Here is a 25333-nt window from a genome sequence, read left to right on the forward strand (position 1 = left end):
CTTTGGTTAGGAATAATATCTTCTAAGCGAAAAAATAAAAATGTTAGAAAATTTAGTAAAGAAGAAATACTAGAAATCTGAAACATTTTGTTTAAATATCTTGCTGTAAGAAAAGTTAACCATTCTACCTAATCTTTCGTAGTTTTAAAGAACACATAAGTGAATATTCGATTCTTGGCTTTTTTTCTATTTTTTTAATCTGTAATGCTCAATAACTTTCTTTTTTAGATCTAATATAGTTATTCTGAACATTTATAAAACTGAACCTAAAAATTGTTTTCCATGTTGTTTTCTTAATGTATGCTTAGTACGATTTTAAAACTTTTTAATATACCTGACAATATATGTGTGTTTTTGCTCCCTCAGTAATCGTGTGGAAGCATGGACAAGAGATGTTGCTTTCTTACTCAGACAAGAAGGCAGACCCATGGTTAATCTTATCCATAATAGGACTAAAGTCAGAGTGATGGAAAGGGATTGGCAGAATACAGACAAAGCAATAAATTGGTTAAGAAAGGAAGCAATTAATTACACTGAACCATTTGTTCTTTACTTGGGATTAAATTTACCACACCCTTACCCTTCACCATCTTCTGGAGAAAATTTTGGATCTTCAACATTTCACACATCTCTTTATTGGCTTGGAAAAGTAAGTAACTACATTGTGTGTGCTCAAAATTAGATTTAAATATGTGGCTTATGGGTATTCACCCATTGTTTCTTTTATTATCACTTTTAAAGAAAAAAATTGAAAATTATGTATTCAAACTTGACCAATAACTAGTTAGATAAAAACTAAAGGGACAGTTTTACAGAAATAAAATAAGTGTTAAAAGTCAGAAGCGTACTTCTGGATTGAATACATTTGCCAAGGATATGTCTATAAAAAGAGAAACTAAAAGGCATTCTCTTAGAAATGTAGGCCGTCCTCACTTTGCACTGTTCCAGATTGTAAAAATGACCATGCAAGCTGAAACCATATAAAACAACCTTAATAAATGGGAAAAATGACCATTTTCTGGCACCTTTAAAAACATTTATCAAAATATTTTAAATTGTGTTACTTTTGGTTAAAAATGGAAAAGAAAAAATAAACTAATATTTATGTAGTACGTAATAATGAAAATGCTAGAAACACTGAGAATTAAAGCGGGAATTTTTTTGGTTAAAAAAACTTACCAGTAGATTGAAGAGTGCTTGCCTTCTCATCATAAAACTTATGATACAGAGAAAGCATCTTCTCTAAGACTTGGCAAATTGTCATTATTTCTTTCTAAATTTGGATTACCTTCTAACATTTTAGCTTTTGCACTTTCAATGTAATGATATATCTCCAAGTTCCTTTAATGTGAAAAATTTTGCCAATATTGCTTTCTGTGGTACATCTTTATCTTTTTCTTCACAACAACCTTCCTCATTTATGCTGGTAAATGTGCCTTCACTCAGTTCCTCTGGCTATATTTCTAATGTCTCTTGAATGACAGCAGTGTCAACATTCCCAGCTCAGCTGTTTCTTCTATAACTTCATTTACATTAGATTTGAATTTAAATTCCAGCCTTGTCACTTTTCCTTTTTTTACTGTATGTTCATCTTTGTTGACTTCTCTTCATTATCCCTTTCTATAAAGTGTCACATTAATTTATCACTAGGATACAAGTACATGTTTTGTTGTCTGTGCATGTACCAGATAACTAATCACTGACACATTTTAAAAGAAACAACATGATTAGTCACTGAATGGCATACGTATCTGTTGTATACTCAGTGATTTATACTAAAGAGCTAGCAGCATATCAGTGTGAAAGTTTGTACTTTTTGCGGTTAGTCACAGTTAACATACCCTGGTAACTGAAGTCTACCAGAGTAATTTTGTTAGGGGACTGCTGTTATTTAACAAAACTGTGATAACTGAAATTCATGCATATCAAACCACATGATGCGTGGTCTACCTGTATTTTGAAATGTGTAATCTTAAATCAATTTTAAGTTGCTTTAAAAACTAATCAGTTAATTCAACTAAAAACCTTCAGAGCAAAAGAAATAATCAGCATAGTAAACAACCCACAGAGTGTGAAAAAATCTTCACAATCTATATATCTAACAAAAGACTAATATCCAGAACCTACAAGGAACTCAGAGTAGCAGGAAAAAAAAAAACCAATCCCATTAATAAGTGGGCTAAGGTCATGAATAGAGCTGGGTGCCGTGAATCACGCCTGTAATCCCAGCGCTTTGGAAGGCTGAGGCGGGTGGATCACCTAACGTCAGGAGCTCGAGACCAACCAGACCAACATAGTGAAACCCCATCTCTACTAAAAACCGAAAATTTTGTGGGTGTAGTGGTGTGCACTTGTAATCCCAGCTACTTGGGAGGCTGAGGCAGGAGAATCACTTGAACCTGGGAGGCGGAGGTTGCAGTGAGCCGAGATTGCACCATTGCACCCCAGCCTGGGCGACAAGAGCAAAACTCCATCTCAGAGAAAAAAGAGGACATGAATAGACAATTCTCAAAAGAAGATATACAAATGGCCAACAAATATATGAGAAAGTGCTCAACATCACTAATGATCAGGGAAATGCAAATTGGAACCACAATGTGATACCACCTTACTCCTGCAACAATGGCTATAATCAAAAAAATAAAAATAAATAGATGTTGGTGGGGACGTGGTGAAAAGGAAACAATTTTACACTGCTGGTGGGAATGTAAACTGGTACAACCACTATGGAAAACAGTGTGGAGATTCCTTAGCTAAAAGTAGAACTACCATCTGATCCAGCAATCCCACTACATAGTATCTACTCAGATGAAAAGAAGTCATTATACGAAAAAGATACTTGCACACACATTTATAGCAGCACAATTCACAATTGCAAAAATATAGAACCAGCCCAAATGCCCATCACTCAACCAGTGGATAAAGAAATTGTGGTGTATAGACCATGAAATAACTACTCAGCCATAAGAAAGGAATGAGTAATTGCAGCAACCTGGGTGAAATTGGAGACCATTATTCTAAGTGAAGTGACTCAGGAATGGAAAACCAAACATTGTATGTTCTCACTCCTAAGTGGGAGCTAAGCTATGAGGACTCAGAGGCGTAAGAATAATACAGTGGACTTTGGGGACTGGTTGGGGGAAAGTGGATAGGGGTGAGGGATAAAAGACTACAAATTGGGTACAGTGTATAATGCTTGGGTGATGAGTGCCCCAAAACCTCAGAAATCACCCTAAAGAACTTATTCATGCAGCCACACCTGTTCTTCAAAAACTTACAGAAATAAGAAATAAAAGTTAGTCTAAAAAAACTACTCAGAAACACTATTTAGTCCATCCTATTTTAAATAAAATAATGTCAGTGTTTTAGATACTTTGTATCTTCTTTAAAAGTTCTAAGTGGTTTCATTTTCAAAAATTTGTCTGGAGTTATTACTAGCCAAATGAAATCAGTTAAATGACTTTCAACCAAATACTAAGTAAATGAACTTTTTGAAAGTTGTGTAACTAAAATATAAATGTGAATTAAAGATCTAGTTTAATTGCTTTTTACCAGCACTGTAAGTAAGCATTTATATGTGTTTAAAAGTCATATTTGTTTTTGACAAGCACTTGCGTATCTCACTAGATATTGTCATTCTTACTAGTGAATTATTAGAGAAAAGGAGTCCATGTTCTTAGGTTGTTGATTCTGAAGTTTTGGTCACACAATTGTATATTAAAGTGCTTGGATACTTTTCTGGACTAGCATGTACTGTCTAATATAGCTCATATTTTTCGGTGGCCTGTATAATTTTTAAAAATTTTACCAGTACCTCATGATATATATACAGATATTGATATATACTTTCTGTTGTTATGATAGTATTAACAATTTGTTCCTAATTTATGTATTGATTTACTATTTTATTTACATATTTACAGCTGTTCTTTTCTACTATTCTAAGTAATTAAACATTGTTGATTTCACCATACATACTTATTGGAGGAAAGAAATAGCACTATTTTGCTAGCATAACTAAGTTTTTTCTCCCATTTTTAGGTGTCTCGTGATGCTATCAAAATCCCAAAGTGGTCACCTTTGTCAGAAATGCACCCTGTAGATTATTACTCTTCTTATACAAAAAACTGCACTGGAAGATTTACAGAAAAAGAAATTAAGAATATTAGAGCATTTTATTATGCTATGTGTGCTGAGACAGATGCCATGCTCGGTAGGTGGTATAATTAATAAGCAATTACATGAAGAAAAAGTATAATATTTTTCCAACAGTCTGTGATCATGCTGCTTGGTGACTTGCATGAACAGCCTCAGATATTTCTTACAACAGTTGCTTATAACTATAGGAATCTTGACACTTATCAAAACTTGATAACTGGCATTGTTGACAGTATGAAAAGCTCTTTATATCTTAATGATTCAGAAATTTGCAGATTCATAAATGCTTAGATTTATTCATACATAAAGAAAGGGTCACAGAAGGCTATCATCTACTTGAAACGTTTTACTGACCTTAAACAGGAATCAGTATTCAGCCAAACACAGGTACACATGTGGTAAGTATTTGTAAGGCAACTTAGCTTTTTAGAGATGAGAAAATTTACTTGTAGAATCTTGTGACTCCCCCAAACTTATAATACCCATGAAACAAATTCTTTCTCCCCAAGCCCTTTAGAGCATGGCCTAACTAAAGTTTCTCCATGTATATTCTGGTCCAGAATCATACTGAATTTTCTTCCCTCATTCAAGCTCAAGACCAACTCAAAACTAAACCTGCCTTCATCACATGACTGTCAAGAACGTTTTGCCTGTTCACTTACAGAGCTATGGAAGTTTCCAGTTCATGTGTGGAAAAACCCTGGTTTAAAAATCTGTTTTATAACAAAAGCTATTTTCATAAAGTAGTGTCATTTATTTTGCTACTCTTAGGAATGAAGCATAATTGTACTAGTGAAGTGTAGGTAGCACCTCTTCTGTACAGAGTAAACTTTGGGAGTGACAAGTGAATGTTTTTTGTTAAAAAAATTCATTGGGTAAAAACAGAAAAGTATACAGCAAGAAGCAAAAAGGCCATGTGGGCAAATTATCTATAATATAGCAAGTATAAAAATGTATTGGCCAGGTGCGGTGGCTCATGCCTGTAATCCCAGCACTTTGGGAGGCCAAGGCCGGTGGATCACCTGAGGTCAGGAGTTCGAGACCAGCCTGGCCAACATGGCAAAACCCTGTCTCTACTAAAACACAAAAATTAACTGACTGTGGTGGCACGCACGTGTGAGCCCAGCTACTTGGGAGGCTGAGGCAGGAGAATCGCTTGAACCCGGGAGGCAGAGGTTGCAGTGAGCGAAGATCGTGCCACTGCACTCCAGCCTGGATGACAGAGCAAGACTACATCTCAAAAAAAAAAAAAACAAAAGTATTCCAAGTACTCAATGAAAATAAGATTTTAAGTAATTTTCTTTAATCATGAGCACATCTGTCAAATTGTATTTCATTGATATTCTCTGATGTTAGAGAATGTTCTCCCGTTTGCACACTAGAAATTGCATTTGAAAATTTATAGCCATTCATTCATCCATATCCATTAAAATGAAAGAATGTTGCTGTAGGGAGTGTGGGAATACTACTCTTGAAATCTCTTCAGAGAAGAAAAATATGTAGCAACTTGCTTACATCAAGTTACAAAGTTTATGGAATATAGTACCTTAATTTTTTTTTTTTTTTTTTTTTTTTTTTTTTTTTTTTTTAGACAGAATCTAGCTCTGTCTCCAGGCTGGAGTGCAGTGGCAGGGTCTCTGCTCACTGCAACCTGTACCTCCTGGGTTCAAGCGATTCTCCTGCCTCAGCCTCCTGAGTAGCTGGGATTATAGGCACACGCCGCCATGCCCAGCTAATTTTTGTATTTCTAGTAGAGATGGGGTTTCACCATGTTGGTCAGTCTGGTCTCAATCTCCTGACCTCATAATCTGCCCGCCTCAGCCTCCCAAAGTGCTGGGATTACAGGCGTGAGCCACCGTACCTGGCCTGTATCTTAATTTTTAAATCTACACCGGTCTTGTCACCATATAGTATTTAATACTGTTCATTGTGTTTGTTAACAAACATTAAGTACCTACTAGCTGTCAGGCACTATGTTGGGCACTGGGGGAGTATAGTATGTTGAATACTATTAAGAAATCACTCATTAATTAAAGATATTTGTGGCTCACGCCTGTAATCCCAGCACTTTGGGAGGCTAAGGCAAGCGGATCACAAGGTCAAGGGATCAAGACCATCCTGGCCAACATGGTGAAACCCCATCTCTACTAAAAATGCAAAAATTAGCTGGATGTGGCAGTGCATGCCTGTAGTCCCAGCTACCTGGGAGGCTGAGGCAGGAGAATCGCTTGAACCCAGGAGGCGGAGGTTACAGTGAGCCAAGATCACGCCACTGCACTCCAGCCTAGTGACAGAGCGAAACTCTGTCTCACAAACAAACAAAATTAAAGACATTCTAGGGTCTTTTCCCACCTCAGGGTCTTATATTTTCTGTTTCATCTGCCTGGAACACCCTTCCCTTTGCTTTCTACATGGCTGGCTTATTCTGTCTTTAGCTCTCAGCTCAGTTGTTACCTCCTCAGGGATGTCTCCCCCAACCACTCTAACTCAGTGTGCCAGCTCCATCATTCTGCTTGCTTTATACCTTGTCATGTTGTTTGCGTAGTAATACTAATTATTTCATCTGTTTACCATCTGTCTCCCTTGAAGAACACAAGCTTCATGAGGGCAGGGACATTCTTTTCTTTTTATTTTAAGTTCCAGGGTACATGTGCAGGGTATGCAGGTTTGTTACATAGGTAAACGTGTTACATAGGTAAAAGGTGGTTTGCTGCACCTAATACCCATCACCTAGGTATTAAGCCCAGCATGCATTAGCTATTTTTCCTAACACTCTCCCTTCCCTGACAGCCCCCAGTGTGTATCGTTCCCCTCCCTGTGTTCATGTGTTCTCATTGTTCAGCTCCCACTTATAAGTAAGAACACGCAGTGTTTGGTTTTCTGTTCCTGCGTTAGTTTGCTAAAGATAATGGCTTCTAGCTCCATCCATGTCCCTGCAAAGGACATGATCTCATTTCTTTTTATGGCTGCATAGTATTGCATGGTGTATATGTACCACATTTTCTTTATCCAGTCTATTGTTGGTGGGCATTTGTGTTGATTCCATGTCTTTGCTATTGTGAATAGTGCTGCAGTGAACACATGTGTGCATGTATCTTTGTAATAGAATGACGTATATTCCTTTGGGTATATACCCAGTAATGGGATAGCTGGGTCAAATGGTGTTTCTGGTTCTAAATTTTTGGGGAATTGCCACACTGTCTTCCATAATGACTGAACTAATTTACATTCCCACCAACAGTGTAAAAGCATTCCTATTTCTCCACAAACTCTCTAACATCTGTTGTTTCTAGACTTTTTAATAATTGCCATTCTAACTGGCATGAGATGGTATCTCATGGTGGTTTTGGTTTGCATTTTCTAATGATCAGTGATGTTGAGCTTTTTTTAAATATGTTTGTTGGCCTCATAAATGTCTTTTGAGAAGTGTCCATTGATGTCCTTGCCCACTTTTTAATGGGGTTGGTTGTTTTTTTCTTGTACATTTGTTTAAATTCCTTGTAGATTCTGGATATTAAACCTTTGTCAGATGGATACATTGCAAAAATTTTCTCCCATTTCATAGGTTGCTTGTTCATTCTAATGATAGTTTCTTTTGCTATGCAGAAGCTCTTTTGTTTAATTAGACCCCATTTGTCAATTTTTGCTTTTGTTGCAATTGCTTTCGGTGAATTTGTCATGAAATCTTTGCCTGTGCCTATGTCCTGATTGGTATTGCCTAGATTTTCTTCTAGGGTTTTTTGTAGTTTTGAGTTTTACATTTAAGTCTTTAATCATTCTTATTCAACATTGCATCCTAGGTGCTTAGCATCGTATCCGTAGTGTTTGGCATATAGTAAGCACTCAGTGAACATTTATTGATTGAGCATAAATGCTAAGAATTACAATATGTTGTAACTACAGTAATATGCAAGTTGTAGGCATCCTGAAGAACAAAGTGATTTCCTCTACCTAGAAGAGCAAGGAATGATGCTTTGCCAGAGAGATAATGCATGTTTGAGCTGGGTCATAAAGGAATAATAGGAATTTGTGAAGTAGACTGTGGGAGAAGATGCAGAGTATATGCAGAGGCAAGAAAGCGTGAACTAATATGGTGTGTTATTAACATGGGGTTCTGAGCAGGTTAGGATTGCTGAAAGGTAAAAGTCTAGCAGGTAGCCGAGGGCGCTGAGTATGGAGAGTGGACAGGGGCCTTGCTTGTTATGCTAAAGAATTCGACAATGGGCAGCTGTGAAAAAGTTTGAAGCAGGGATGTGACACGATCAAGTGATTAGGTAATTTAGAAAGATAGACACCAGGATAGTACAAGGAGAGGAAAGAGGAGTAGAAGCAAGACCGATTAGGAAGTAATTCCAGTCATCTAGTTGAAAAATCAAGAGAGTCTCAATTCTGCGAATAACTCCATAGAGCAGTGAGTGTCAATCCTGACTATACCTCAGAATCTGTAGGTTTTTAAATTAATATAGACTCTTCTACCCAGATTCAGGAACTGCCAAAACAGGGATGACTCCTCTCTCTGGCCTGTGCTTTCTTGTGATTCTCTTAATTACAGTAGGAGAAAGTTTGAGAACAGTGAGACTGGAACTGGTCAGAGGAATTTTACTGTCCCATTATTCCCTATCCAAGAAGGTGCTAAATCAAACTTGTACACTGTCTGTCCTGCTTCCAGCCCTTCTTCAAAGGTGGGATTTCCATAATCCTCAGCCACCTTTATGAGCATGATCATTTGGGAGAAAAAGTAGCAGAAAAGAGGAGTTCTGACTGCTCTTACCACTTCCTGTTGCACAGAAACTGTGGGTCAGAGGTGATACCAATCTTTTTTATCATCTGAGACATGTGAAGTACTGATATCTGACTGATCTTTCTTTTCTCACTCAAGGCACTAAGGGGAAGATTTTTTTCCCCTATTCTCTGATAGAAACCTAGAAAGCAAGCCAGCATAATCTCCAGATAAGCAGCTTTGAGCAAGAGTTCCCATGGGTATTATATTTTCTTCTTCCTCACTAGTCAACTGAAGAGCAAGCAGTAGACAGACCACTGTCAACTTGAGACTTAACTTGAGAACAGTAGGTAATATTCAGATGTTAAAAAGCATAGTGACAAACCTTTATAGGGTAAAGTTGTTATCAACTTAATGTGATACAATAAAACATGAACTGAAAGCTAATTAATAGTTTTATCATGATTTCTATTGTAGGTGAAATTATTTTGGCCCTTCATCAATTAGATCTTCTTCAGAAAACTATTGTCATATACTTCTCAGATCATGGAGAGCTGGCCATGGAACATCGACAGTTTTATAAAATGAGCATGTATGAGGCCAGTGCACATGTTCCGCTTTTGATGATGGGGCCAGGAATTAAAGTCGACCTTCAGGTATCAAATGTGGTTTCTCTTGTGGATATTTACCCTACCATGCTTGGTAAGTGATGCAGTTCTGTAAATATTTATTTGTAATAATGCTGGAGAATGCAACTGAAGAGGTCAATTAGTCAGTCTTTCAGTTAATAGTCAGAGGTCCTGCTGACTTGTTTATAACCCTGAGCAACTCATTTAACTGTGAGTCAAATCTGTACTCTGAAGAATGAAGAGATTGTTTTTCATGTCCCTGTGTCCTTCACTTACTATAGTGATTTTCCCTCAAAAGATTTGTATTCAGGATATGACTGTAAAGTAAGCCATGTAAGACATTCAGGTTCATAACCTTATAGATATGATTTGTACATCATTTGATTCTCTACCACCACCTCCCTAAAATGTAAGCATTTCCTTTCTGAATTATTCTATCCACTTTGAAACTAGTATGAACATATTCCTCCTCAGACTCTTTAGATAGTTCTGTACTATTTGCTTTACTAGCTTCTTAATGTCTACAAGCATAGCCATATGTCTAGAAAAGCAACATATGGATAACGGTAGTTAGCAGTTTTTGTTGAAGATACTAGAATAACGACATAATCAAATTCAAAGGAAATCATAGAACTAACTTCTAGTTTCTATCTAATTTAGCAGAGTACTTTAAATTCACTAGCATTTAAACACCAGTTTCTCTGTTCTAAGGCACCATCAGTTGCAAAACTACCATCAATTCATAAATTTTGGTGAAAGAAAATAGCACAAGATATATTCTCTAATTTCAGAAATGTTAAAATGTGAAAGAAAGATGCATCTTAAAATCAAAGAAATCAGAGTTCTTTTTATCTCCTTCCTTCTGCCGCAAAGTTCTTCCCTTAACTAAATTTATTTAGAGTCAATTTAAACCGGCGTCCTTTCCTTTTCTCTTATTTCATATCCTTCTCATATAATTGAACATACTTCTTTCCAGTTCCTTGAACTTTTTTATTTTTATTTATTTATTTTGTGTGCGTGTGATGGAGTTTCTCTCTTTCACCCAGGCTGGAGTGCAGTGGCGCGATCTCAGCTCACTGCAACCTCCGCCTAACAGTTTCAAGCGATTCTCCTGACTCAGCCTCCTGAGTAGCTGGGATTACAGGCACCTGCCACCATGCCCAGCTAATTTTTGTATTTTTAGTAGAGACGAGGTTTCACCATGTTGGCCAGGCTGGTCTCAAACTCCTGACCTTATGATCTGCCCACTTCAACCTCCCAAAGTGCTGGGATTACAGGCGTGAGCCACTGCGCCCGGCCAGTTCCTTGAATTTTTAATCTCTCCTGTTTCTTAGTCATCATTTGCTGGTTTCCCTTTATCCCAAAGTAATGATCACACTCAGCCATATCTTGGCCACTTTCTCATTCCGTTAGTTTCTAGCCGATCACTATTACTTTTCCTCATTTCTGTGTTTTTTAAAGAAGTTTATATAGAATTATGTATATTTGGGTCTCTGCTATTAGCATCTTTAGAGTTTTATGAATATATGCCTATATTCTTTACAGTTTCCTTCCTTAATTTTTCTTCTTGTAGAACTCTCTCTACCCTCCCCATTCCCAAAGAAAATCTTGCTAGGGTCATCTTTGCTTGACTTTTTAGCCTCATTCTGTTTTTCTTAAGGTATAGTGACCAGAACTGCAAGAAGGTATTGTAAAAGATTATGGAAAGCTGGGGTGATTCTTTCTCCACTTTTCCCTCAATATATTTCATAGTGATAGTTGCCATTTTATCTATTTGACTCTAGCAGCTAAATAGTTAAACATCTTTAGGGAGTTGTCTACAGTGAGCCCTATTCAATTCTTAGACATTCTGTCATCATATATGTCAGTTAATTAAAATGTATGGTTTAAATCATTTTTCTTTAAACATTATTTTATATTTGCCCACAATGCAAATTTTGTACTCTACAATCTTGAGAAGATGCCATTATTACTTCTTGCCATTTTATACATTGTAAAAGTTAAAGGTCATCTGCAAACTAGCAGAGTTCATAATTTAACAGGTCAGATAAGAAAATGCTAAATAAAATTTGTTAGAATGGGGAAATTCTCATACATCCACCTATCACTGCCTAATTTATGTTACTTGCTAATAAGAATTTCTCTAGCTAAGAAAATACTGTCTCAGAAGCTCCTCTAAATTCCATCCCTACTCTTCTGTAAATGATGTAAATTCCCTGCAACTGTAGGTTTTTTCCTGCAATTTGTCAATTATTTTAGAAAAAATAATTTTCTAAAACTATAGTTTTGTATAGATTGTTATTTTTCATAAGATTCTTGGTAATAGACTCCTTCTGAGTCACAGTTCCCTGCAGAATATGTTTTATTAACAGCATTTAGATCATGTGTTGATTAGACCTCCCCAATAAGAGTAAAGGAAATAAAGTCAAAAATAAATCTCTCCAATTCTAAACTGAAAAATTAACATCTTCATTGCTTAGCACAGTTTATAATGTGTTTCACAATAAATATTATTTTTATTATCAGATGAAGGAAAGCTACATTTAAATGATTTTTTTTAGTTGGGGAAGAGTGAGTGGAGGAGAATACCTATGGACGGGTCTTTATATAAAACACTGAAACATTCTATTAACCAGATGTTAACCAGTGATAAGGGTAGAAAGAGAACAATGCAAAAGAGCCTTATGCTGGAGCCAGGAGACAACATTGTAACACAATTATTTACTTAAGTTAATCTTTTTATAAATGATAAAGGTGTAATATTCATAGAGCTCTTATAAATCTGTAAGAAGAAGAAGAATACCTTATTAACAGATGGATCAAAATAAGCAATTCACAACAGAAAATATACACAAATGGCCAATATATTTTTAAAGAATCAAAGTCAGTGGTCATAAAAATATTAAAAGAGAAAAATATTCTTCTTTCACATATAAAGTTTGCAAAGGTTAAGAAGAATTAGAAAATCTTATATTAGAAATAGTCTTTCTCATGTGCTGCTACTGGGAATATAAACCGATACAAATGTTTTGTAGGCAAATGTGGCATTATGTTTCAAATTTCTGAGAAATGTGCATACGTTTTGACCTAGAAATCCTAATTTTAGGAAATAACCTGTAGATATACACAAGTATTTATCTCCATGGATATTTATTACTATATTAAGAATTAGAAACAATATGAATATCTAGTAGTAATAGATTGGATAAAAAATAGGCAATTCTAATGCAAATCAAAACCACAATGAGATATCATCTCGCAACAGTCAAAATGACAATTATTAAAAAGTCAAAAAACAACAGATGTTGGTGAGGCTGCAGAGAAAGGGGAACACTTATACAGTGTTGGTGGGAGTGTAAATTAGTTCAGCCACTGTGGGAAGCAGTTTGGAGGTTTCTCAACAAACTTAAAACAGCTACCATTAGACCCAGCAATCCCATTACTGGATATATACCAAAAAATACATAAATCATTCTACCAAAAAGACATGCGCTTGCAGCACTATTCACAATAGTAAAGGCATGGAATCATCCCAGGTGCCCATCAGTGGTGGACCAAATAAAGAAAATGTGCCACATATACACCGTGGAATACTACAAAGCCATCAAAAATTAAATAATGGCCTTTGCAGCAACATGAATGGAGCTGGAGGCCATTATCCTAAGAAAATTAACACAATAACAGAAAACCAAATACCGGATGTTCTCACTTATAAGTGAGAACTAAACATTGGTTACTCACGGACATAAAAATGCCAACAAGAAACACTAGGGACTACTAGAAGGGAGAAGGAGGGAGGGAGGGGGCCAGAGGGCCAGAGGTTGAAAAACTGTTGGGCACTATGCCCAGTACCTGGGTGATGCAATCATTCATATCCCAAACCTCAGCATCAAGTAATATACCCAGGGAACAAACCTGCACACATACCCACTGAATCTAAAACGTTGAAAAGAAAAAGTCAATTAATTTTAAAAAGTGAAATATGTGAAAATTGCCCCCATGTATTAAAAAGAAAATGAAGGCTTTAAAACTGTACAAATTGATGTTTGTGTTTTGTTTTGTTTCCTTTTTAGATATTGTGTCCATCTAATTTACTGTCCAAATTAGCAAGTTTTTAGAGTACTATTAACAATTGAAACAGCATTAACAGGCAGAAAGTGAGGCTGTTCTTTATTTAACAGCCTTAGGAGCCAGCAAAACAAAGATCATTCTGACGGTCTGCGTTTAATCTGATGGATCATTCTACCTTTTAAGATAAAATTCCTCAGTGCTGGAAGAGTTTAAAGCTACTTTATTAGTGATTAACTCTAAAATTAGACCTGTGAGACACTATGTTCTACTTCTGCTTAATAAACAAACTTATACATGTTTTGATAAAACATCTACAAAGGACTTCTTATTTTGTTCTAACCAATTAGGAACTTAAAATAGATATAAGCCAGTATCTATTCTTAGAGCTCCCAAAGTCCTTTCTTATTAGCTTAGCAGTAGCTATATTATTTTGTGTGAATCCCATTTACACACACACAGAGGAGAAGCTTATAAAGAAAAATGATATAAAGAGAAAAATTTGTTTTGAAATTGATTTTTCAAGGATAAACTTTGCTTATAGTATATTTGAGTTTTAAAATATTTGAGTCTTCTGGAAACTAAAAATGAAATTAAAATCCTGAAATGTCTGTTGAACAGAAATAAACACTTCTGGTATCAAAAAAAAAAAAAAAAAAAAAATCTCAACCCAAAACTTCAAGCGATATTTCCTCCTCACTTCCATTCTATGCATCTTAGAAATGTATAAAAGATGGTTATTCTACATTCAATAGAAAGATACTGAATAGGAAAAACCAATTGGAATTCCTGTTTTAATAAACCTACCTTACTATCAAGAGGCTATTGAAATTTAAGATGCAACAATGCTTTATTTAAAAGTTTGAATTTACAAGTCACTTTTTAAAAGGTATTTTAAAAGAGTGGTTTTTTAAATAAAATATTTTATGATAAATTAGGAAGAATGTCCTTAGTTTATTTGTAAACTTTTGGATCAAATAAACTAATTCTATCACTAGTGTGATAGGATACTATTACATTATTATTTCCTAATACCAGCAGAAAAATGACATTTATGAATAGGAATTCTTTATAATATTAACGTTAAAGTTGATATTATTTCTGAGATTATTTAAAAATTACTTCCCAAAATATTTTCTTCTCTAATACCTTATATCAGCATCCTTTAGCTCAGTAAGAACTAAAGGTGTCTCGTTTTGTAGTTAAAATTGTTTTGATTTTTATTTTTAAGCTTATTTTCATGTGAATTGTTTTCTGTAATAGTCTTTCTGTAAAACACCTGCCTTTCTCCACTTAAAAGATAAGTCTAGATTTTTTTAATTTTGAGAATGTGATTATATAAAAATGCAGTTGTAGTTAAAAGAATGTTTCATTGCTAGTGATTTAAATTTCAAAACCCTTCTTGTTACAGGACCTTAGTGGAAGCCTGGGGGTTGGCAGGTGTTTTGCATAGATTCTTGTGTTTTTATTGGCTGAGGAATATTATGAAGTTAGCTAACTACAGTGAGGCAAGTCTTATGGTGTAGTATTAAACAGTACAGATATTGTAAGGTCAGACTGCCTAAGTTCAAACCCCTCTTCACTCATTACCAACTGCGTAACCTTGGGCAGGTTACTCAACATGTCTGGTCTTCAGTTTTCTCATCAGTAAAAATGGGGATAGGCCAAGCGTGGTGGCTTACGGCTGTAATCCCAGCACTTTGGGAGGCCAAGGTGGGCAGATCACTTGAGGTCAAGAGTTCAAGACCAGCCTGGTCAACATGGTGAAACCCTGTTTCCAGTAAAAATACAAAAATCAGCCGGGTGTGGTGACGTGTGCCTGTAATCCCAGCTACTCAGGAGGCTGAGGCAAGAGAATCACTTGAACCTGGGAGGCGGAGGGTGCAGTGAGCCAAGATCGCGCCACTACACTCCAGCCTGGGTAACAGAGTGATGCTCTGTCTCAAAAAAAAAAAAAAAAAAAATGGGGGTAATAGTGGCTATTTCATAGCTCAGAACAATGCCTGGAACATAGTAAACAATTAAATGTTAGATATGGTTATCATTAATATGTTTCATTCTTTTTAGGTATGCTCTAAAAAATGTGTATATTAGTTTGCATCATTGCCATACCACTCAGATCCATTATGTACTGATATGGTCAAGAAGAAATATAATATCATCTCTCTTCAGGAGATCATTACACATATCCAGGCCTGCATTTTTACCATTTGTTTACTGTTTTACATTTAAGTCACTTTCTTAAGAACCCTGCAGTTACTTCTAGTCTGTGCTTATACTCCCACGAAAGATGAAACTTATTTAAAATGGAGTTAGAATGACAGGTTTGCCAGGAAAAATAAATATGAAAAATGATTTTAAATAAAAATCAAACAGCTTTTTGAAAAGCAGTCTAAGCTAAAGTGTTTTTAAGGAAATTATTGATAAATATATGAAAAATGAAAACCCAATTTTCTGAGGCACAGAAAAACCAATAAATACTTGAAGTATTTATTAAATATTATGGATATTTCACATGGGTTTTTTTTCAATTTACAAAGTTATTTTATTCTATCAATAATAGACTGGAATCCTAAGTTCCCCTTATCTCTTGCCTGGATTCCTGCAGTAGCTTCCTAACTCTCTCTGACCTTCTGCCCTTACTCACTTTTAGTCAATTCACCATTCCATAGTTAGTGTCAGATTGTCACACCTCTGCTCAAAACCCTCTACTGATTTCCCATTTCACCTAGAGTAAAAATTCAGTGTCTTTAATTACGCTCTGAGAGTCCAACATGATCTCTTCTCTTCCCCAACTCATCTCTTATAATTTTATCCCTCACTTACTCTGCTCCAGCCTAACAGTCTTGCTTGGTGTTTGAGGAATAAACCAAGTAGTTTCCTGCCTTGGGGACTGTATACTTGCTATTCCCCGGGGGGAGTGCCCTTTTGCCAGATAACTGTGGGGCTCACTCTAACCGCTCCTCGGGACACTGCCTAAATGTGATCTTCTGAGTGGGGCCTTCCCTGACCACCCTATATAAAACAGCACATACCCACATGCCTGTCATCACTCTCTGTCTCCCTTACCCTGCTTTCTTCTTCTTCATTGCACTTACCACCATCTGACACAGCTGTTTCTGTCTGCCCACGTTAGAATGTTAGCTCTGGGAGAGCTTTTCTGCGTTGTCCAGTGTCGTTTCCCTACAGCTAGAACAGCACCTGGTTTGCTGAATGAATTTTAAAAATGAACACTTGAATGGACTCTTACCCAGTTTACTACTGACTTCTCATAAACACAGGAGAAACGTAAGTTTCTTAGTCTTCCAAGCTTCCTTAGGAAAATTAAGAATGGTCCTAAAATAAGGCATTTCTAAGTATTAAGAGTTATTAAAGTGCTGAATACAAGAACTCATAGTCATGAGTATGTGCCCGTTGGTTCCTGCTTCCCAAACTTCCTTAAAGACTACTTCTCTCTCTTCCCATGCCTTGCTGGTGGTGCCTCCTGGTGGCTGACACACAGACCACCCTTACGCAGCCTCTTCCCACACCGCCTTCTTTCCACTGCTTACAGTAGGTAGTCTCTGTGTCTTGGAGCACAGTTAGTTTGACCCAGGCAACGCTTCTCTCCTGGGCACATCCTCTTTAACCTCTTTTCTCCTCTTTTTGTTTTTAACCAGTCATCTCTGAAATACTCCTCTCTTCTTTCTTTCCTTACCTCTGAACAACAACAAAAAAGTCACTAATTTTGATTGGTTGGCAGAAAATTAATACTTGTGATAGTCTTCTTCCAAGGAAAATGGAATATACAAACTTTTTTTTATTAAGTTATATATGAAACAACTACCTTCAGAAGATTTATAGTGGTCTTTGTCTACTTCCCTATTATCCTTTAATTAATCTGTTTTTGTCAAAGACAGTCAAGTTAAATTAATTTTCTTATTCAACTTTGTTTCATTTCTAACATTATAGATATAATGCTATTTTTCATTGGAAATATTTATGCATAAAATATGAACATTGAAACCAGAAAAGGGCTGGGGAAGACAACTGCAGACTCATTTTGAAACAGCCCTGACTACGCAGACATAATTAATGGTAATTTTTCTATAGGAAGAGGGAAGTTTAAGGTCCAGTTACCTTGAAAGCAATTTTTTAAAGTATAAGCTATTTTTCAGTTGAGCATTTCTCATGCTATTGTTCTATATGTCTATATCTGGTAAGTTAAAAATAATTTTTCCCTTTATAAATATAATCCACAGTTCCTCAAAGTATGTTTTTCTTTGAGGATTCTTTCAAGATGCTACTTCAAAGTTTAAAAAGCTCTGTTATCAAATAACTTTGGGGCTCATGGTATACTATATAACCACTCCTGAAGGTTTATCATATACATCAGCAATAAATTTATATCTACAACAAATTTATGTATTTAATTTTGTTTAACCATTGTTTTGCAAACATATATGACTACTAAACCCCTTTCTTGTGTAAGTCTTGTTAATATCTCATGAAAGAAACTTTGAGAAACAACTATGATTATTTAATCATTTAGAGGAAAAAGGACTAGTGATATTAACTATTTGTTGAAGGCTCCTATCTGCCAGGCATTGTTCTCAGAGTTCTTAGAATTTTACATAAAGTATCTTATTTAAACCTAAAATGAACCTAATAAATACAAGTACTGTGGTCATCCCCTTCTTACAGACGAGAAAACTGAGGTTGAGATAAGTAAATGCCTTGCTGAAGTCCACATGGCCAGTGGGGTAAGCATGTGAATCTTGGCAGTCTGTTTACAAAATCCATATACAATCTCCAGTCTCCATGGCATTTAATGGTATGAAAAAAATGTGGATGATGCCATTTGTGAATGTTCAGCTAATAAAAGGATGAGCTATTTTAAGATATTTGGTTATTTTTGTTACATAGATATTGCTGGAATTCCTCTGCCTCAGAACCTGAGTGGATATTCTTTGTTGCCATTATCATCAGAAACATTTAAGAATGAACATAAAGTCAAAAACCTGCATCCGCCCTGGATTCTAAGTGAATTCCATGGATGTAATGTGAATGCCTCCACCTACATGCTTCGAACTAACCACTGGAAGTATATAGCCTACTCGGATGGTGCTTCAGTATTGCCTCAACTCTTTGGTAAATGTGTTAATAGATTTTTAAGTGTAATATTATGTGTAATGAACTGCCCTATGTAGCATTGCTCAAGATATCCAATAATCCTTGTTAAATAAATGAATATCATCTGCTGCTTGTCATGCTAGGACTATCTACAAAGGGTTGCCCATGTGAGGAATAGCCTCTTTGCAGATCAGCAGCTGAATTTCAGAGAAAGCATCCTAAGGCTTTTGATCTGGGTCTCATAACTGAAACCAGTTTCCTCTGATCAGGGCATCTTTCAGTACTCATGGTTATCTTTCCCAATTAGAAGTCAACACCTCATTGTACCTCATTGTTCTGAAGGATTAACAACTATCTTATGAAGGCTGACATTTTGCATATATTATTTAATGTTCACCACAACCCCACAAGATAGTGCCATTATCCTCATTTTACAGAGGAGACTAGGAGTCACAGAAATTTGGATACCTGTGTGTGGTCTCATAGCTAAGAAGCAGCAGAACTGAGATTTCAACGAAGCTGTAACTGCAAAATTGATACTTCTTATGACTTCTAAAAAATGTCTGCCAGCTTCACTACTCTATGAATTAATTTTTAAACAGCATTTTTAGATTTAGGGTTTTACTTATCCTTTGCCCCATTTGGTACATAAAATATGTACTAAAGCCATTAGTAATATTTATTTCTCCCTAAGGCTCCTTCCCAGTTACAAATAGCAAAATTATTATCAAAATAATACTTTGGGAGCCAAACTGGCCAACCCCCTTCACTTTAAGAGTGGAGGATTCTTGGCTGAAAAAGGAAGTCTTGACATTTTCATCCTGATGAATAATGTGCATCTCTTGCTTGTTCATTGGCCATTCTCAAATGAAATTTATGGGAGGCCATTGTTTTGAACTGAGTTCCTACACCAGGCTTAACCAACCAAGTCAAACCAGAATGGGGTCACTGACAGTTAGGTGCCCCATAATCAAACTGAACTTTAGAGCGGGCCACTTTAGCAAAAAAAAAAAAAAAAAGGAGAATCACAATAACCAACCTGAAGGGGCTCATTTTACCTGAACCAGCATAAGGAAGTTTCCTCTGTTTTTACTGGATAAAGTAACACTATAATGACGAATTTGCTTTTTGTTCCATGTTTCTGGGACTTTTTCGTCAGCCTTTTTCTTCCTATAAAGCCCACCTCCTCTGCTCAGCTCATCAGAATGCCTTTTCTAAATCTTCAGATGGGATGCTGCCCAATTCATGAATCACTAAATAAAAGCCAATTTGATCTTTAAATTTGTTGAAATTTTGTTTTTTATACCATATTCTACCAAAAAACTGATGTGACTATCAAAATGTCAGAAGTGGGGAATCAGCTTTTCTGTACTTTTTAGGGCTTATTGATTCCCCTTTCCTAAAGAGATATGCCATCTGAAATTACCTAGCAAAGTCACATATCTCTTCAGGGGCCTCTTGGCTAATGTACTTAAGTAGGCCATAGGGGATTTTCCCTCAACATACAGTGCTCATTTACTATCTGAAGTTAATTGTCATAAGATCTCTGACTTGCTGTTTTTCCAATTAGATTGGTATCCTAGTTATATCCCTGTCTTCCTACACAGGGATAGGATATCTGTGTAGGAATCCTTTTTAGGATATCTAAAAAGTGTATTTATGGATCTGAAATATTTATCATTATTTTCTTGTGGGCAGTGATTGAGAAGTTTGTATTTCCATGGCTGTTTGTTCAAATGGACCGTACTGATGAATGTAACTTTCAAAACTCCAAGCATAAGATACTAATATATAAAGAAAACTAGGAGTAAGTAAAGTTGCAGGAACATGATTTGTCTATATAAAGAATTTGTAGAAAGTTTGAGGCTGTTGAAACAGTACAGTATAAGCATTACTATATTCATTTCTGCCCGTCAAAGTAGGCAGGACATCAAAAACAGGACGAACTTGTTCTAAACCAGCTTACTGATGATAAAAGGTTGACTTTTTCTGGCATTTGAGAAAAGAAAAAAGAAGTGGGATAGCTGGACAATGGTAGGAAGGAGGGAATTTGGGCATGCAACATAGGGTGTTTAACTCCTGGTATGTTATTTTACCATTTATACTGTCCTTCATTTTATTACACTAACAGGAACTGAAAATCTTTTTAGAAATCTAATACATTACCTGTCATGATGACATTCTAAACTTTTTTGGCAGGTCACTATTTTGACAGATATTTAATCTTTTTCTTTCAGATCTTTCCTCAGATCCAGATGAATTAACAAATGTTGCTGTAAAATTTCCAGAAATTACTTATTCTTTGGATCAGAAGCTTCGTTCCATTATAAACTACCCTAAAGTTTCTGCTTCTGTCCACCAGTATAATAAAGAGCAGTTTATCAAGTGGAAACAAAGTATAGGACAGAATTATTCAAACGTTATAGCAAATCTTAGGTGGCATCAGGACTGGCAGAAAGAACCAAGGAAGTATGAAAGTGCAATCGATCAGTGGCTTAAAACGCGTATGAATCCAAGAGCAGTTTGAACAAAAAGTTTAAAAATAATGTTCTAGAGATACATATATATCACAAGATCATAATTATGTATTTTAAATGAAACAGTTTTAATAATTACCAAGTTTTGGCCAGGCGCAGTGGCTCACACCTGTAATCCTAGGACTTTGGGAGGCAGAGGCAGGCAGATCACAAGGTCAAGAGATCAAGACCATCTTGGCCAACATGGTGAAACCCCGTCTCTACTAAAAATACAAAAATTAGCTGGGCATGGTGGCACACACCTGTAGTCTCAGCTACTCAGGAGGCTGAGGCAGGAGGATCACTTGAACCCGGGAGGCAGTGGTTGCAGTGAGCTGAGATCACGCCACTGTACTCCAGCCTGGCGACAGAGTGAGACTCCATGTCAAATAAATAAAAATAAAATAATAATAATTACCAATTTTTCATTACTTTGTAAGAATGTAGTATATTTTAAGATAAAATGCCAATGATTATAAAATCACGTATTTTCAAAAATGGTTATTATGTATACCTTTGTATAACTTCTAACAATTTAGTGGAAGTATCAAAAGGATTGAAGCAAATACTGTAACAGTTATATTCCTTTAAATAATAGAGAATATAAAATATTGTAATAGTAATAATATTTATCATAAAACAGTTGTGTGTGAGCATTTGATGGTGCTTGATGAGTTATTTGTATTTGATGGGACTGTTTGAATGTATTTCATGGGAGTATCTGGAGTATTTAACGGGATGTAAACCCTGGATGTACCTGATTTTACTACTGTTTTTTTTTTAATAGGTAATATATATACAGGGTAAAAACTTCAAATGGTACAAAAGGGTTAACAGTGATCATGAAGTCTCTATCCTTTCTGTCTTCCCTGCCATCCAGTTCCCCCTCCAAGAAGCAAGTACCGAAACCACCTGCTTACACATTTTTAGAGATTGGCCACAAATTTATAACCAAATGTATATATTCCTTTCCCCCTACGCAAACGGTAACATACTGCACACATTGTTCTGCGTGTTGCTGCTTTTTCCTTTTTTTTTTTCACTTAACAGTAGATATCTAGAGGTGAAATTACTGAGTCAAGACTGTATTTAGCAAAATTACACTAGATACTACATATTACCTCTAAAGAAGGTATACTAACTGATAATATCACCATCAATGCACGTCTTCTTATCCTTTGCCAAATATTCTGTTTTCATTTTTCTTATGATGAGTAAGGTAGATCATATTTTCATGTATTTAACAGCCATTGGAATCTGCTTTACCATGGCCTTTCCTATTTCTATTCTTTGCCTATTTTTCTGTTGGTTGTTGGTCTTTGTTTTGTATTACAGGCGTGCTTTAAATATTAGCTTTTTGTAAGAGATCCTGCAAATATTTTCCTTCCAGTTTGTCATTGTCAATTGTCTTCTGACTTTGTTCTGGTATTTTTTGATACGTAGAAATTTTTATTTTCATGTAAGCAAATTTATGAATCTCTGTACCCCATAAGTATATACAATTATGATTTGCCAATTAAAAATATTAATGCAAAATTTACAAATCTTTGCTTTTGTGGCTTTTAGGATTTTATATCATATTTAGGATGGCCTTCTCCACTTGGTTTTTTTTGTTTTTTTTTTTTTTGAGACAGAGTCTCGCTCTGTCACCCAGACTGGAGTGCAATCACGCGATCCTGGTTTCAAGTGACTCTCCTGCCTCAGCCTCCCTAGTACCTGGGATTACAGGCACCCACCACCACATCCGGCTAATTTTTTGTATTTTTTAGTAGAGATGGGGTTTCACTGTGTTAGCCAGGATGGTCTTGATCTCCTGACCTGGTGATCTGCCCACCTCAACCTCCCAAGTGCTGGGATTACAGGTGTGAGCCACTGCGCCCAGCCTCCACTTGTCTTCTCTTAGAATTTTATTTTTCACCTTGGATCTTTGACCCAGATGGAACATATTAAACATATTAGAAATCTAACTTTAGTTGTTTTTTTTTAATATGCCTACCCATTGATCTTTTATTGAGTAAACTGTCTCTTCTCCCATTGGTAAAAATGGCACTTCATCATATAATACCTTTGGTTGAATACATTATCTTTTCCCCCATTGATTTGCAATGCCATTTTTATCTATACCAAAGTCCCATTTATACTTAACGCCATTTCTGAACAGTTTATTTTGCACTGGACCATTCTGGTTTTTTGTTTCTGTTTTGTTTTTGTTTTTTTTTGAGACAAGGTCTTGCCCTGTCACTCAGGCTGGAATGCAGTGGCACAATCACTGCTCACTGCAGCCTCAATCTCATAGGCTCCGGTGATCCTCCCACCTCAGCCTCCTTAGTAGCTGGGACCACAGGCACACACCACAAAACCCAGCTAATTTTTTAAATTTTTATAGAGACAGGGTTTCGCTATGTTGCCCCGACTGGTCTTAAACTGCTGAACTCAAGCAACCGGACTGCCTCAGCCTCGCAAAGTGCTGGGATTACAGGTATGAGCCACCACACCCAGCCAGACCAGTCTATTTTTTTAGTCTGGTAGGACTAGTCCCTTTGCAATAGTTTTCTTTTTTCAGAATTGTCCTTCCTAGCAACTCTTGATTTTTCCATACAAATTTAGAATAAGTCTGTCTAGTAACAAAAATGAAAAGTTCTGTTGGCCTTTTAAATGAAATCATTAAATGTATAGCCTACTTTAGAGAGTATTTAATTCTTTATGATAGTCATTCTAAAGAATTAGTATGTTTTTCCCTTTATCAAGCCTTCTTTTATATCCCTCAGTAGTAGTCTAAGTTTTCTTCATATAGATCAATTTTTTTGTAAAAAAATTTGAAAAGCAGGGACTTTAAAAAATACCCTCTAGGCCCTACGCTATACCAGTTGGTTAGAGCTTCTGAGAGAGCCTGGGCCTGCTGTTCTATTACTGTTGTCTTGCTGGTCAGTCCCTCCAGCCATGATTCTAATGTGCAGCCAGAGGTAGGTTTATTTCCAGTTGTTTTATCAGTTACTGTAATTTTAAGTGAATCTTCCTTCCATTATATCCTCTAAGGGAAGATCTTGTTGTTTATATGTGCACTCCATTTCCACATATTTATTTTGTGCTGAACCACTTCATAGTAAGTAATAGTTTTTCAAGTGATAGATTATTTTCCATGTAAAAATCTTACCTGCAAATAATTATACCCAACTTAATACTTTTTCAAACTGTCTTTGAAGTTTTCTTCATGAGTCAGTTCATCTCCTTATTTATTTGTTTATCATTCTTCAGTGAATTTATATGAGCTTACCTTTGTAATTATGAATTTCTGGGAAATAATTTTACTTTTGAACATATCTGATTTTGATTACATATGTATATACACATGCATACACACACACACACACACATACACACACATTCTGAAGTGAAACCCTTACTAAGAAAGACTGAGTATTAAGGTTAAAATTAAACTATACAAATCCACCATCCATCTCCTAATTAAGCCTAATGAACACAAGTAGCTAAAGTATGGGTGTATATGCTAATAATAGAAAAGCAATAATAATAGAAATGTGGTCCTGAAAACAGGCTTGTGACGATAAATCTGCTTCATTCTACCCAAATCCTTTAAGATACACATTCATTGTAAGAATTTACCAAGCATCTGCCATGTTTTAAGCATATTAAGTATAGGATCATAATTAGGTACAATTGAATATTCAGGACAATATCTAATTCAGAATGGTATCTAACAATCATGAAAATCAAAAATTAAGAAAACCTTACAAAACCAAGACAAATATGCCAGAATCTGAGAGGAACTGACACTAATTAGAAGCTGGAATGAGAATAACCTTTGGGCTTCCATTTTTACTACCTCCGCGACTCACTTCTTGTTCTAATCTACCATGACCTGTGCTTGGAATTTTGCAGTTGACTCTTAAGAGGTCTCCATGAGTCTGTCCTTGGCTTTCTTCAGTCTGTTCTCAACAGCAGCTGGAGTGAGCCTGTCAAAATACAGATCACACCCCTGGATACTCAAAGCCCCCACTGGTTTCCCATCTTTTTCTTAAAAGCCAGAGTCATTACAATAGCCTATGGGCCCTAAATAATCTGGTAGCATGTTCTCTCTAAGACCGCTTGTCCTCCTACACTCCTGCCTG

The 25333-nt window shown here is 36.0% G+C and overlaps 1 protein-coding gene across 5 annotated transcripts in view; it reads left to right on the plus strand.

The window, feature by feature from the left end:
• ARSK (arylsulfatase family member K) overlaps positions 1–22739 on the plus strand; it is a 49464-nt gene extending 26725 nt beyond the window's left edge. For 3 of the 5 annotated variants that reach the window (XM_065546499.2, XM_073993887.1, XM_005557401.4), the window contains 5 exons: positions 367–649; positions 4042–4213; positions 9356–9580; positions 18481–18705; positions 20925–22739. In XM_065546499.2, coding sequence (XP_065402571.1) covers positions 367–649; positions 4042–4213; positions 9356–9580; positions 18481–18705; positions 20925–21214 — 1195 coding nt within the window. In that variant the 3' untranslated portion in view covers positions 21215–22739. Of the gene's footprint in view, positions 1–366; positions 650–4041; positions 4214–9355; positions 9581–18258; positions 18389–18480; positions 18706–20924 lie in introns of those variants that run through there. The other 2 variants (XR_012413936.1, XR_012413937.1) reach the window with 2 other exon arrangements.
• Positions 22740–25333: the final 2594 nt, after the last annotated feature.

This window comes from Macaca fascicularis, chromosome 6, assembly GCF_037993035.2.
Source record: "Macaca fascicularis isolate 582-1 chromosome 6, T2T-MFA8v1.1".
Taxonomy (NCBI): Eukaryota; Metazoa; Chordata; class Mammalia; order Primates; family Cercopithecidae; genus Macaca; species Macaca fascicularis.